General features: G+C 40.7%; 2 protein-coding genes across 3 annotated transcripts in view; both read left to right on the top strand.

Annotated features, from left to right (window-relative positions):
• Positions 1 to 7,263, top strand: part of rhpn2 (rhophilin, Rho GTPase binding protein 2) — a 37,964-nt gene extending 30,701 nt beyond the window's left edge. For both annotated transcript variants that reach the window (XM_062989484.1, XM_062989485.1), the window contains 3 exons: positions 949 to 1,095; positions 3,243 to 3,401; positions 4,768 to 7,263. In XM_062989484.1, the coding sequence (XP_062845554.1) occupies positions 949 to 1,095; positions 3,243 to 3,401; positions 4,768 to 4,998 (537 nt within the window). In that variant the 3' untranslated portion in view covers positions 4,999 to 7,263. The remainder of the gene's footprint in view (positions 1 to 948; positions 1,096 to 3,242; positions 3,402 to 4,767) is intronic.
• A 1,404-nt stretch (positions 7,264 to 8,667) lies between these two features.
• LOC134304154 (trichohyalin-like) lies at positions 8,668 to 13,242 on the top strand. Its single transcript, XM_062989733.1, has 5 exons — positions 8,668 to 8,711; positions 9,678 to 9,846; positions 11,029 to 12,913; positions 12,993 to 13,060; positions 13,147 to 13,242. The coding sequence occupies exons 1-3, from the start codon at positions 8,709 to 8,711 to the stop codon at positions 12,405 to 12,407; spliced, it is 1,551 nt and encodes a 516-aa protein (XP_062845803.1). The 5' UTR covers positions 8,668 to 8,708; the 3' UTR covers positions 12,408 to 12,913; positions 12,993 to 13,060; positions 13,147 to 13,242.
• The last annotated feature ends 2,825 nt before the right edge of the window (positions 13,243 to 16,067 follow it).

The following is a 16,067-nucleotide window of genomic DNA, read 5'->3' as shown; positions in this document are numbered from 1 at the left end:
CAAGCTCCGCCCCTAGATGACTTCATCTACACTTTATTCTAGTTGTTTTTGCCCTCTGCCAGTCTGTACCTACGTTGTCCTCAATGCCAGCTGCAAGTATTGAGGCAACCTGATGCTCAATGTATCCTTCTTCCTGTAAAGCCAAAATTACTCTTTGGGCATGGTCACTATTTATTTTTTTATAAAATAATTATATATTGTATGTCACTGGGGGAAGAGCTGTACTATGGCACCAGGATGTACTATGGAAAAAAAGGTAAGCCAGAGGAGGCAGTGGGTTGCTCTGGGCAATGTTCTGCTGAGAAATCTTGGGTCCTGGTGTCTGATCCATGGAGGCCCCAACTATCTCAGTACTAGGAAGTACTATTTCAGTACTTTAAGCTTAGTATCAACAAGTAGCAAAATGTAGCTGTAATACAGAACAGTTGGTTGAACATAAACACGGAGCAAACTGTATTCTGCTCTCTACCAGAAAATCCTGTGATATAAAACTCAAATGAAAGGTTTGTAACAAGACAATATTTGTGTGGCTTGGACTTCAACCCTATTGGGATTCTGTCCTAGGACTTTAAACACACAGTTCCAGGCCAAAAACCCTCCAATGTGGCTAAATTACAGCAATTCTGCCAAAAGGAGACACTGAAATTTACTTCCCAATGATGTGAAAGATCTGTTTAATTCTTTTTTTGCTTAATACGTGTATATTATTAGAATACATATATGCTATTATGTATTATTAATACATGCTAATTGTTATGCCATCTAGGATGAGTATTTAGTACTTATAATAACTATGTATTAGACTGTGTAACTTCCGAAGCAGTCAATTCAAGACATTGTTACGGTTGACATGTCTTTTAGTTTGTCCCTAATTATAGGTTGCATTGGTAGTGTTTTGTTATACTTACGGTTGCGCTGTATGTGTGTATGTATTTGTGTGTGTTGCAGGGGCCGTTGTCCATATTCTCAGCCAAGCAGAGATTGACGACACCCCGCACTGTCAGGGTGAAGGTAGAGGACAGAGATCTAGGTTTCACACTGAAGGGCGAGGCACCTGTCCAGATTCAGTCACTTGACCCTCTCTGTCATGCAGCTGTGAGTATATATGCACACACTACTCATACACCAAATCTAATCATATACTACGTCCGGATATACACATCACTGCAGATATACAGATCAGCTGACCAACACATACCACACATCTCCCCTACAATCTAAACACGTTTCTTGTTGTGATTTTCTCATGCATTAGCCATTATGTAAGTCATTCATTCTTTAACCAAACAAAAGCTTTATGTAATAAAGCCGCTTAAGCTCTTCCTGCAGCGCTCTGTCTCTCCCTCATTAGGTTTCTATTAGTGATCTGGTTTAATGAGAAGGAAAACACACAGACTAATTCTTGACTGAATACCATTCTTCCTTGGTGAACCTTATCGTCTTCCTTATACGTATAATTATCACACATACATAATCACACTAATGCCCTAAGCCTGTTTTTTTGTCTCTTTTTCTTTTTTGGGACAAAGGGTAAGATACCAGTTTTCTGCATGATTCCCACAGCCACAGGGAAAGAACAAAATCAGCTTCCTTTACTGATCTGATGTCATGTTACAAAATAATTCTAGCAGTAATTTAATCATTCTAATTATATTCATACATAATTCATACATAATGCAAACTTAAAGTGTGTGTTATTTAGATATCACATATACATTTCTTTTACAATTATTTTGTTACCATTAATATTAATTTACTATTATTACTTTATTTTGGTCAGTAATTTAACCCTTTGGCTTCCTTTGGCTTTTTCTTGACCACTTTAGTTTTTCTGTACTGTAAATGTGAACGTAAATGTATGTTTATAAGCAGGTAGAAATTAAATTAAAAGCTGTATGGTAAAAGCTTTGTTTTAAAGTCTTTATATCTCAAGCCATCTAGGGTAAGAATATGCTTTTCGGCAGCACTGGGGTTTAGTTTCAGTCCAGGCATTTCCCCAAGGTTGACAGGGTGAAATACACTGATCAGCCATAACATTAAAACCACCTCATTGTTTCTACACTCACTGTTTATTTTATCAGCTCCACTTACCATATAGAAGCACTTTGTAGTTCTACAATTACTGACTGTAGTCCATCTGTTTCTCTGCATGCTTTGTTAGCCCCCTTTCATGCTGTTCCTCAATGGTCAGGACCACCACAGATTGGATTGATCTACTGCTGTTTGAGCTGGTCATCTTCCAGACCTTCATCAGTGGTCACAGGACGCTGCCCACGGGGCGCTGTTGGCTGGATATTTTTGGTTCGTGGACTATTCTCAGTCCAGCAGTGACAGCGAGGTGTTTAAAAACTCCAGCAGCGCTGCTGTGTCTTATCCACTCATACCAGCACAACACACACTAACACACCACCACCATGTCCGTGTCACTGCAGTCCTGAGAATGATCCACCACCCGAATAATACCTGCTCTAGTGGTCCTGTGGGGGTCCTGACCATTGAAGAACAGCATGAAAGGGGGCTAACAAAGCATGCAGAGAAACAGATGGACTACAGTCAGTAATTGTAGAACTACAAAGTGCTTCTATATGGTAAGTGGAGCTGATAAAATGGACAGTGAGTGTAGAAACAAGGAGGTGGTTTTAATGTTATGGCTGATCAGTATGTCAGTCTTGGACAAAACCAGTACAGTTGGGTGAACCATGATCCACACTTCATTCAGTTATCATCACCCCTAGGGGGGGAATTTTTCCTTTTTTGGATATTCTTTGAAACATTTATGGATATTCTTTGACCCTGGCTTTGCTAATTAGGTGTTACAGGCCCGGATTTCTGTAAAACACATAACATAAAATGTAAACAATAATTGTATTATCAGTGTGTATAAAAACGGAACATATTTTTCATATATGTATTTGTTTAGTACTTTTTTGTGTTGTGGGTCTTATTTTCTTTTGAGCTGTCTAATGCAGCTGTGGTTTTGGTCAAAAATAGCCTTCCGTGTGCATCCTTCATTCACTGTCTTGTGATAGCATATATTATCTAGTCCTGTGTGTGTGTGTGTGTGTGTGTGTGTGTGTGTGTGTGTGTGTGTGTGTGTGTGTGTGTGTGTGTGTGTGTGTGAGAGAGAGAGAGAGATACCTTTTGACAAGCAGTACAGAATGAACATTAGTGTCTGAAAACATGATTTACTTTATCACTGTCTTACTCTCTTTTCTTTTGGTTTGTGGTTATCTCTGTAACAGGCCAATGGCATAAAGGAGGGCGATTATCTGGTTGCCGTGGGCGATACCGATTGTAAATGGATGGGTGTCAGTGATGTCATGAAGCTGCTGAAAGACGTGGACGAGGAAGGCATCGACATTAAAGCCGTCAGCTTGATGGACAGCAGCAGCCAGCCAATGGTAACACTTCTCTCCCATTTAAAATTTCTCTAATGACTTTATTGACGGTCTGCTGGTCACTGATAGTAGTAAAACGGAGTGCTAAGCCAAGCTTGAAGCAGTATCCATGTTACCCATGGGGAAAAGATGAGAATCTACACCCCAATAACAGATCTTTTGTTCCAGACACATTCTAACCTGGAGTTTTCCATCACCACACACCCCGCCCCCCTTTTCCTCCCGATTTAGCGCACTCAATATGTCTTCCGCTGCTGAGGGATACCCGATTGCATCTGAGGAGAGCACGTCTCTTCCGACACGTGCACAGCCCTGCTCTTCTCGCCCCTGCACGGTGTATGAAGACCCACCCACCCACCCACCCATAGTTATGCCCGCCAGATTGCGCCCAGCCGACCGGAGGCAACACCGAGCTTCAAACCGTGGAGTTCAGAATCTCAGTGCTGGTGTGCTAGCAGAATATCCTGCTGCGCCACCTGGGCGTATTTAACCCTTTTTTTTAAACAAGCTTATTATATTTACAAACAGTAGCCTAGTGGTTAAGGTACTGGACTAGTAATCAGAAGGTTGCTGGTTCAAGCCCCACCACTGCTGCTGTTGGGCCCTTGAGCAAGACCCTTAACCCTCAATTGCTCAGACTGTGTACTGTAACTGTACTGTAAGTCGCTTTGCATAAAGGCGTCTGCTAAATGTCGTATAAATGTTCTATTTATTTATTTTTAATTTTTCCCCTTTTCCTCCCCCTTTAGCGCATCCAATTGTTCGTGCAATTTGCATCGTGCTTTTCCTCTCTGTCTATGCCGAACCCCGCCCTGACCGAGGAGATCGAAGCTAACCCACATCCCCTCCGAAACATGGGCAGCAGCCGGATGCATTTTTACCACCCACTTATTGATGAGTGTGGCGCCACCTAGCGTCGCATGCGGAGAGACACACCCTAAGGGCAGTCTTCCTCATCTCTTGTGCAGGCGCCTCTGATGAGCCGGCAGAGGTCATAATCGCATTCTGACAGAGAGAGACCCACGTCCAGTTCTTTGTCCCGCCCCCCAACTGAGCAACCGGGCCATTCGTTGCTCATACAGCCACTCGGCCTCGAACCGGTGAAGCAGAGCTGGATTCGATACGACGTACTCAGAATCCAGCTCTGGTTGCAGCGTGTCTTTTTACCGCTGCGCCACCTGAGCGCCCCGTATAAATGTTCTAACATACCATTTGCTTTCTTATTTTTCATCCTGGTGAGGGTTGCGGTGTGTCCGGGTACTGTAGATGTAATTTTCTGGAGCGATTGATGACCCTCTTTATATAAAATCTGCTATAATCAGTGATGAACCATAGCTAACCTCTTTTGCATCCTATCATTCTAAAACAGCCAGCGAAAAGCGCCACATACTCCGGCGGCCTCCCGAAAACCTACTCCATGATCTGCCTGGCCCACGACGATGACGACAAACACCCGAAAGCACGCAAGGTCTCCAAGAAGACCTCGTTCATCAACTGGGGGCTGAAGAACAAGCACAAGAGTGCCAGCACGCTCAGCCTGCCCACAGTAAACTATAAGCCCACGGTTCCCAGCTACTATAACAACAGTGGCCTCCACTGAGCTCACGGATGTAGCAAGGACAAACGGAGGACACCTAGTGATCTGCTGGTAGTGGAGTAGCATTTCGTTCTGCAGGTACAAACAGATCAGAGGAAAATATAATGGGTTTATAAAGGAAAAGTACATTTGCACAGAATATTTAAAGATTAATGAAGGATGTTTTGTTTCTTGTGTGAGCTGGTAATCAGTTTATAGGCTTGCAGGTCATTGGCATGGAAAATTATTAGAATTAGGTAGTTCTTTTATGTCGCAGATCTGTTCTAATGGGTGTGTGCCATATATACTTTATCATACACATCTTGTTCTTTTACCAATCGAGCTGCTGTTGTAAATGGTTCTTATTTTGTGGTATTTCTACCAAAGGGTCAAATATTATTGTTAAGATAGTTTCCTAATGTGTTTCTTAGTGAGTGATATCAGTCAGTTTGTCCTAAGTTCCACTTGTCTTCATTGTAATACATTCCATACAGTAGTCTATATATTAAACGGGTATCATTAGGGGTGCACGGATCCGAATCGTCCCTCGTTTTTGGTGGGACATGAGCGCCAAAACTGATCTGCTGCTGACATTTTCGACTGAATACAGTGCAAGCAGTTAAGGATTAAGGGCTTTGCTCAGCGGTTCAGATGAGCTTAAACAAATGATCTTCTGATTACTAGTCCAGTACCCTAACCACTAAGCCGAACCGAACCGACCTGCATCAAACATTCCCTTGTGTGTTCCCTCCTTGTTTCTACACTCACTGTCCATTTTATCAGTTCCACTTTCCATATAGTTCTACAAATACTGACTGTAGTCCATCTGTTTCTCTACATACTTTTTTAACCTGCTTTTACTCTGTTCTTCAGTGGTCAGGACCCCCACAAGTGCACTGCACTGACACTGGTGGTGGTGTGTTAGTGTGCGTCGTGCTGGTATGAGTGGATTAAATACCGTGCCCACTCACTGTCCACTCTGTTACACACTCCTACCTAGTTGGTCCACCATGTCGATGTAAACTCAGAGACGATCGCTCATCTATTGCTGCTGTTTGAGTTGGTCATCTTTGAGATCTTCAACAGTGGTCATGGGGCGCTGTTGGCTGGATGTTTTTGGTTGGTGGACTATTCTCAGTCAACACACCACCATCGAGTCAGTGTCACTGCAGCGCTGAGAATGACCCACCACCTAAATAATACCTGCTCTGTGGGGGTCCTGACCATTGAAGAGCTTCCACATGGTAAGTTGAGCTGATAAAATGGACAGCGAGTGTAGAAACAAGGAGGTGGTTTAAATGTTATGGCTGATCAGTGTATATATACTTAATGTTGATAGTAGTTTGGTACGATGCAACATATTTATGCCACTTTGCACCAAGTGTGTATGGAGTGTAGGGATGTACATATTGGTCACATGATGCAAAAGTTAGTAGGCGGTTCCTGTTTGTTACTTTTCTAGTGCATACTAGTCTAATCTATTTTATAAAATCTGTTCATATGGGTGGCAAGATGAATTGTGCCAGGACTGTAGTTGGTTCTCGAGTTCAACCTCGAAGGATTGAAAAGGAATCTTATTTAGGACAACGGACAACCTTTTTTTTCTGCTGTCACTTCTTGTTTTTACGTAGGCTAACACTCCTCCAAGTGTTAGATGTATCTCACTGTCTACAAGGTAGATTCCTATACACATTTGATAATCAAATAAATAGGACACGCAAAGAGAAAGATGTATAAATATATGTGTGTATGTATGTATGTATTCATTTGATGTATTTAGTGACTGTATAGTCCAACTGTGGCTTCATGTACGAAGAGAAGTTTCGGACGCCACACAGGAAAGCAGTTGATCTTTTTTGTTAATCTTTTTAATGTTTGTGCAGTGACAAAGTATTTAATTTGTTCTTATTCTTCTCCAGATGATTGGTTTTCCTGTATCTATGTGTCATATATTGTTAATTCTCATGTGTAAATATAATATGATGATTTTCTCATTTTCTGGTGCCTTTACAGGAGCAGCAATATCTCTGTTTTTTTAAACCAACATTATGTGATTAATAACATTTAAACAAGTGCATTAGGGATATTCGTACACTGGGTTTGTTGTGGATCAAGTATTATCATTGTATTAATGAAGGTCATTGGGGATGAGCTATGTTACTTTAATCACTGGGCTTTGTCACAATCTAGACTGCTTTTTTTCTGCTCCAGATTCTATTTAATTGTGATTTGTCACTTCATGCTATGTATCTATAAAGCTGAACATAAATAAAATATTGGGTGTCGTTAGATTTACTGAATTTCTTTTGTTTTACAAGTTTGTATTTGATACCTGTGGATGTATTGTGAATATACACAGATCCATCATGACCACCTTCCTAATATTGTGTTGGTCCCCATGTCCCGTCGAGGCATGGACACCCTTAGACCCCTGAAGGTGAGCTGTAGTATCTTGTACCAAGATGTTAGCAGCAGATCCTGTAGATTGAACTCCTCTAAGTTGTGAGGTGGGGCCTCCATGTATCGGACTTGTTTGTCCAGCACATCCAACAGATGCTTGATTGAATTGTTGTGCTCCTCAAACCCTTCCTGAAGCATTTTTGCTCTGTGGCAGGGCGCATTATCCTCCTATATAGGGAATAGCGTTTCCATGAAAGGGTGTACATGGTCTGCAACTGTGCTTAGGTAGGTCGTACGTGTCGAAGTAACATCCACATGGATGGAAAACGTGATTCTTCAGACCAGGCCACCTTCTTTCATCGCTCCGTGGTCTGGTCCAGTTCCGATGCTCACGTGCCCATTGTGGGCGCTTTCGGCATGGGCACCCTGACTGGCCCATACACAACAAACTGTGATGCTCTGTGTATTCTGACACCTTTCTATCAGAACCAGCATTAACTTCTTCAGCAGTTTGAGCTACAGTAGCTCGAGTGTTGGATCGGACCACACAGGCCAGCCTCCGCTCCCCACGTGCATCGGTGAGCCTTGGCTGCCCATGACCCTGTCGCCGGTTTATCACAGGAACACCCCACAAGAGCTGCAGTTCTGGAGATGCTCTGACCCAGTCGTCTAGCCATGTTTACTCGCTGCCTAATAAATCCCACCTACTAACAGGTGCCGTGATGAAGAGATGATCAGTGTTATTCACTTCACCTGTCAATGGTCATAATCTTATGAATTTTCTGTTTTAGGAGCAACATTTGATGTGAATGAATCATTTGCTTGCATTTTTAACAAATGTAGCGAACTTGATGTCAGTATATGTGCCGTTTTGCTTATATAAGTATTTGCTGCCCTCTAGTTGTGGCTTCAAAAACTGCTTGTAGTCGACGAGACTCTTTATTGATACCTAAAGTGTTCAATTTATTAAGTGTGTGTGTTACACTTTCAACCTTTTTAATAGAAATCGATAATACATTTAATCTGCATTAATATTTAATGTAAAAATACTTACTTTATTATTTAAACATGCATTAATGTAATGTAAGTGGCGCCTGTATGAACGCTAATGCATGCTGAGTCATATTAATTGAATCCGCTTACCAAAAGAATCGACTCCTTTGGCTTTCATCGCTGATGGCGTCATCAGGAGCAGCGAGGTTACAGCCACTGTGACGTCACAAAGCATAAACCACATTAACAAAGCGTCTGACATCTTCATTAGGTCACTTTAATGAGCAACGAGCTACTGAACAGACCTCAAGTCTTAATCAGACGTCTAGTGTTGAATAAATATGGTTGGTTGAATTTATTATTATTATTATTAGTAGTAGTGGTGGTAGTATTTTAAATGTTATTATTATTAATAGTAATGGTGGTAGTATTTTAAATGTTATTATTATTATTAATAGAAATGGTGGTAGTATTTTAAATGTTATTATTATTATTATTATTAATAGTAATGGTGGTAGTATTTTAAATGTTATTATTATTATTATTATTATTAATAGTAATGGTGGTAGTATTTTAAATATTATTATTATTATTATTAATAGTAGTGGTGGTAGTAATTTAAATGTTATTATTATTATTATTATTATTATTATTATTAATAGTAATGGTGGTAGTATTTTAAATGTTATTATTATTATTATTATTAATAGTAGTGGTGGTAGTAATTTAAATGTTGTTATTATTATTATTATTATTATTATTATTAATAGTAATGGTGGTAGTATTTTAAATGTTATTATTATTATTATTAATAGTAATGGTGGTAGTATTTTAAATGTTATTATTATTATTATTAATAGTAATGGTGGTAGTATTTTAAATGTTATTATTATTATTATTATTATTAATAGTAGTGGTGGTAGTATTTTAAATGTTATTATTATTATTATTATTAATAATAGTAGTGGTGGTAGTATTTTAAATGTTATTATTATTATTATTATTATTAATAGTAATGGTGGTAGTATTTTAAATGTTATTATTATTAGTAGTAGTAGTGGTGGTAGTATTTTAAATATTATTATTAATAGTAGTAAGTAGTAGTAATGGTAGTATTTTAAATGTTACTTTAAAATTAATTTAAATTAATATTATTGTATGTATAAAATCATGATTATTAATAATAATAATAAAATATTATTATTTTGAATAATATTAAATTATTAGTAGTATTATTTATATATATTATTAATAATGCTTTATATACATAATACAGTGAATATAAATTAATCATTTCATTTCTTATTAAGGAATGTGTAGAGGACCTGGAGATGTGGTTTCTTCAGGAGAACCTTACCACACTTGACAAGATGGAGCAATTCCAGAATATCATCAGCTGCGAGTTCGGTCATGACATGGAGAGTCTCCTATCAGAATGGAATGAAGACAATAAGAAGAAATTTAACATGTTTAAGGCTGGTAAGGGTTTTCTCTGATAACCAGATATCATAACATGAATGTGGCCTTCACCCTTGTTTAGCTTGTCTAGTTTGTTGGTAGATGTTTTGGGAATCAGAATTGAGGTTTTTGGGGAAGGGGGGGGGGGGGGGGGGGGCACAGGGCTTAATCATGGGCATGCTTGATAAGTTGTGGCAACTATTGACAATAGGATTCAACCTCTCTAATGCTATGTGAGGCCAAACTGCACACCCAACATAAGTCATATAAAACAGATGTCAGTCCTTTAACACTTTACTGGATCTCCCAGTTCAGTCACTTTGCTGTTTGAAGGCCCCAGTGATTGTTACCCCTGGAAAAGAGTTAATCGTAATTGTAACAAATCAATAGAATGTGGCTGATCCAACATCAGTTTTAAGAAGAGTTGGGTGTGAAGGATGTGATGTCAGGATATGTGTATATTTGCTTATACATGTATGTTTATGTACACCGATTGTTTCTACACTCACTGTCCATTTTATCAGCTCCACTTACCATATAGAAGCACTTTGTAGTTTTACAATTACTGACTGTAGTCCATCTGTTTCTCTGCATGCTTTGTTAGCCCCCTTTCATGCTGTTCTTTAATGGTCAGGACCCCCACAGGACCACTACAGAGTAGGTATTATTTAGGTGGTGGATCATTCTCAGCACTGCGGTGAACACTGACTTGGTGGTGTGTTAGTGTGTGTTGTGCTGGTATGATTGGATCAGACACAGCAATGCCATGTCCACTCACTGTCCACTCTATTAGAAACTCCTACCTAGTTGGTCCACCTTGTAGATGTAAAGTCAGAGACGATCACTCATCTATTGCTGCTGTTTGTCATCTTTGAGATCTCCATCAGTGGTCACAGGACGCTGCCCATGGGGCGCTGTTGGCTGGATATTTTTGGTTGGTGGACTATTCTCAGTCCAGCAGTGACAGCGAGGTGTTTGATCCACTCATACCAGCACACCCAAATAATACCTGCTCTGTGGGGGTCCTGACCATTAAAGAACAGTATAAAAGGGGGCTAACAAAGCATGCAGAGAAAGAGATGGACTACAGTCAGTAATTGTAGAACTACAAAGTGCTTCTATATGGTAAGTGGAGCTGATAAAATGGACAGTGAGTGTACGTTATGCCTGATACATTAATACAATGTAATGTTTCTATTTTAGAACTGCAAGAAAAGATCCAGATGTTGGAAAGAGACAGACAAACGGAGGTTAAGGAGATCAGTGAGCAGGAGCGCTCACTAAAACTCCAGCTGCAGGACATTCAAACATGTCTAAACGACGTAGAAAGGAAGAAAAACAAAAAGCTAGAAAAGGAAGCGAAACTGATCGCTGCACAGAAGCAGGAGATAGAATCAGACAGGACAGTTCTGGAGTTTAAAAGGGAGAGACTGATAGCAGTAAAAAATAGCATACGTGAACGAGAGAAAAGGCTTCCCCAGCAAGAGCAAGATCTTGAGCTCCAGAGAGAGGCCATAGCTTTAAGAAACCAGGCCGTCGAAGGAAAAACAAGGCGAATGGAGAGGGAATTAAAAAGGATGGACGAGTATGAGCAAAAAATACTCAATGCCATTCGGTCTGAGAAGCTGGCTGAAACCTGCACAGAAATCTTAGAAATTGAGAAAGATGCTGCGATCGAAAGGACAAAAATGATGATAAAGAAACAGGACCTAGAGAGAGAGATGGACACAGAGCGAGCGCTTTCTAAATGGGAACAGAGGCTTGCTAGAAAAGAAATCGAATGCCAGAAAGAAAAACTGGATAGGTGTGAGAACCGAAAACGGATTGAAATCGCTGAAGAATGGAAACGAATTGAGAAAACCAAAAAGAAGATTGACGAGGATAAGAAAGATCTTGAGAAGGAGAAAAAGAGAGCAGAGAAGGAGATGAAGAGGCTAGAAAAGATGGAACGCAAAAGACGGAAGGAAGAGCAAGAAGACGCTCGGTTTCTTATGGAAATGAAGGAGGACGTAGAACAGAGGTGGAAGTGGCGCATAAAGAAGGAAGACAGAGCGATGTCTGAGACGGAGACGGGAATTGAGGACGTATCTGATGAGGAAAAGCAAGACACAGGAAGGAAGCAGAAGAAAAAGGAAATAAAGAAAGCAAGGAAGGAAGAGCAAGGAGAACAGAGATGGAAGAGGCGAATAAAGAAGGAAGACAGAGCGATGTCTGAGACGGAGAACATATCTGATGAGGAAAAGCAAGACACACGAAGGAAGCGAAAGAAAAAGGAAATGAAGGAAGCAACACCCGAGAAGGAGACGGATCAGAAAAAGAAGAGAAGAAAGAAGAAGATGAAACAGTCAAGAGAGCAGAACAGGGATGGAGACCATAAGGAGTCAGAAATGAACCAGAAGGAGACGGATACTGATAACTGGCGAACCAGATTCGGTGCATTTCAGGAATCCTTATGGTTCACCATGATTAGGCTCCGAACAGAACTAGAATTCCAAAAAGATGAACTTAAACGTACAGAGCTGTTTAGAACTTTACGTGCGGGACGAAAACGTCTCGTGAGCTGGTTTAGAGACATCATTTAGCGCAGTTTTGTGTTAAGTGTGGACCAGCTGCGATCTCGAATACATCGTAACTCATAACTAATGCAGTTACGACCTCTGCTGGCTGACTGATGGCGCCTGCACAGAGACGGGGAAAAGAGTGCTGATCAGGGCGGGGTGTGTCTCTCCGGACACGGTGCTGATCCCCATTGTGCACGTCAAAGCGTCGGTGATTAGATGCGTACGGCTGCCGCCTACGTGTCGGAGGGGCCGTGTGTTAGCTTCGTTCTTCTCAATCAGAGCGGGGATCGGCAGCAGTTCTACTGGCAGCAGGTTCTCATGTTTGTTGAAAGCCTGATATGATGTTCCATGTCAAGTCTGGTTCCTCTCAGTGTTTCACCACTGTCTCTTCTGGGTTGTTCTAAAGTCTTTCCAACTCGATCTCAGGAATGTTACCCCAGGACAATTTCTAGGGACCAGCCTTTTCCACCCTATGTCAAAGGACAATTTCCTCCACCTTTTTACAGCGATCAGCTTATCTGGTAGAGGTGAGCATTAATGTGCCACATAATAATAATAATAACAATACATGTACAGTACAATGAAATTCTATTCTGCATATCCTAGCATCTTTGGAAGCTGACGTCAGAGCACATGGTCAGCAACTGTACAGCGCCCCTCACCTGGATACCACTGTACATAAGTATCTTTTTAATATCCAGTGTAGTTCATTATACTCAATATTGTTAGATTATTTATAACGAATTGTTTTTTCTTTTAGATTTGGAGCTACACATTTGGATGCACATGAGACCACGAAGCAGCAGATTTGCAGTCCGGCCTAAATAATCTTAATTCATGAATAAATGTAAATAAAACAGAAGCCTTGACTTTGACTGTTGTTAAAAAAGCACAGAATAATACACTGATCAGCACTACTGGCTTCTACACACCATATAGAAGCACTTTGTAGTTCTACAATTACTGACTGTATTCCATCTGTTTCTCTGCATGCTTTGTTAGCCCCCTTTCATGTTGTTCTTCAATAATCAGGACTCTCCCACTGACATGGTGGTGGTGTGTTAGTGTGTGTTGTACTGGTATGAGACTGGTATGTCATAGTCCACCAACCAAAAATATCCAGCCACCAGCGGCCCTGTGGGCAGCGTCCTGTGACTCCTGATGAAGGTCTACAAGATGACCGACTCAAACAGCGATCGTCTCTGACTTTATATCTACGAGGTGGACCAACTAGGTAGGCGTGGACAGTGAGTGGACACGGCTGTGTCTGATCCACTCATACCAGCACAACACACACTAACACACCACCACCATGTGAGTGTCAGTGCAGTGCTGAGAATCATCCACCACCTAAATTATACCTGCTCTGTGGTATGAAAGGGGGCTAACAAAGCATTTAGAGAAACAGATGGACTACAGTCAGTAATTGTAGAACTACAAAGTGCTCCTATATGGTAAGTGGAGCTGATAACCTGGACAGGTGGTTTTAATGTCATGGCTGATCGGTGTATATACTGTATTTAAGCTGTGACAGAAGCAGTGTACTACCTTTAGCCACCACAAGGTGGTGGTTTTTTCACTTCAGATCATTCTGGCCGTGGTTTCACCTTTCACAATGATGTATTGTGCCAAAACTTGTGGTAAATGTGGTAAATACAAACTCAGAGCACAGTTTTTCTTATGGACCAAGATTCTTTTGGATGCACCCCTTTTGCCTTTCCTCTACTATGTGGTGGCATTAATATGGACATTTAGAGACTAAAATAAAAGCAAGTTCCCCATCCCAGGTTTTATTTGGGAAGAAACCATATGGGTTTTATTGCCCGTAATGATATTGCGCCTGCCAATCTAGTCATAGCCAGTTCTTTGGGGCTGACAAACAGAGCTTATAGACAGGTACACATATAAAGCGTTGTTTGGGGATTTTTTCTTTGATTAAACTGTTTCATTTAGATTTACAGCATTTGGCAGATGCTTTTATCCAAAGCGACTTACAATTGAGACCGATTGTGGTTTAAGGGCCCTGCGTAGGGGCCTAAAAGTGGCCACTTGACCTATTTTATTGTTTTCTTCAATGTGAGAACAGCTAATGATTAAAATGATGACAGTGTACCTTTTAAGCTAATTAAAAACTTTGGTATAGTAAGAATAAATGTACAGTATAATGATAATCAAAGCCCACTGTTGTTTACAGGGCAAATAAGCAAATGAGGGTAAAGAATTAACCCGGACTGAGTCTCAAGGAAGCTCATAAGGCGTTGACCCATGTGTAGAAGTAATGTTTACTAGGTGTAGGGAACAGGTGTAGTTAAAAAAAAAAAGCTACACCTCAGTTTGACAGGTACACCCAGCCTTGGTAGCTAGACTAAGCACGGCTGGTATTTATTTCTACCACTTATGCTGGTGCCTTAATTAGATCGTCGGAATTGTTTTTGCAGTGACTATGAAGCGCTACTCCCATGCGGCTTTATCTCTGTTAGACAGACTGCTGTGCCACCCAAACACTAGAATCAAGAATGACTTAGTATTAAGGAATGTTTCCGCATACTTTGCTCTGTATTCTATATCCAGTCTCACCGGGTGTTATATGCATTACCAATTACATTCCAGTAAAACACCTTAAGCTGCGTCTAACCTAAAAACCTACTACAACTTCACTAACAAACATACATACGGCGGCAGGCCGTGTTTGCCTGACAGTCTGTTCGCTTCAGATTTTTAGGGTCCTAGGGTCCCTTTTTTAGAGGAAAGGTCTATTCCTCGACTGAATACGCTTTTAAAAAAAACAGGTTTCCGCTCATTTCTCTTTTTTATCCGGACAAGCACAAAGCTGATCGGTGTTCAGCCCTGTTTCCTCTCTGTGAATGAGCGCGTGGTGAGAAACTGACTTAGAAACTGATCCGGGGTCAGTCATAAGGCCGTGCGTCTTAAGCCTAAGAAGCAAGAGCAGTGTTCAGTTGCTATGCAGCTTTAGCTTTTGACTCAAGAACTTTAGCTGCTCTCTTAACAAATTATGTTTTGTGCAGATACATGGCCCGCTATTCAGAGTAAAGAGGGCCTAAAGTCTAAAGACCCTTAAAAAGGACTAACTGATAACAGCAAATAGCAAAATAATTATTGCTCTTATTATAATAGCTAAAAACTTTACTTACAGATGAAATTATGGTTCGACCCCTATAACATAAACGCAGCATTTGCCAAAAAAGGGAAGAAGAACGTTACAAAGCAGTTTGTGGTTGATAGTGAGCTAAGTTTGGTGACGTCTGGGGCTCTGCAGATAATAGATTGAAGGCATGATTAAGTGTAGGCCTAATGTGAGCAAATTAGTCGTAAAACACAATGAAGAGAAGCACTTTGTAGTTCTACAATTACTGACTGTAGTCCATCTGTTTCTCTGCATGCTTTGTTAGCCTCCTTTTATGCTCTTCTTCAATGGTCAGGACCACCACAGAGCAGGTATTATTTGGGTAGTGGGTCATTCTCAGCACTGTAGTGACACTGACATGGTGCTGGTGTGTTAGTGTGTGTTGTGCTAGTGTGGTTTAAAAATACCGTGTCCACTCACTGTCCACCTTGTAGATGTAAAGTCAGAGACGATCGCTCATCTAGTGCTGTTGTTTGAGTCGGTCATCTTCTAGACCTTCATCAGTGGTCACAGGACGCTACTCACGAGGTGCTGTT

Source organism: Trichomycterus rosablanca, chromosome 27 (genome assembly GCF_030014385.1).
Source record: "Trichomycterus rosablanca isolate fTriRos1 chromosome 27, fTriRos1.hap1, whole genome shotgun sequence".
Classification (NCBI taxonomy): Eukaryota; Metazoa; Chordata; class Actinopteri; order Siluriformes; family Trichomycteridae; genus Trichomycterus; species Trichomycterus rosablanca.
The sequence above is the reverse complement of the archived record's forward strand: the minus strand, read 5'-3'. Positions and strand labels throughout refer to the sequence as shown.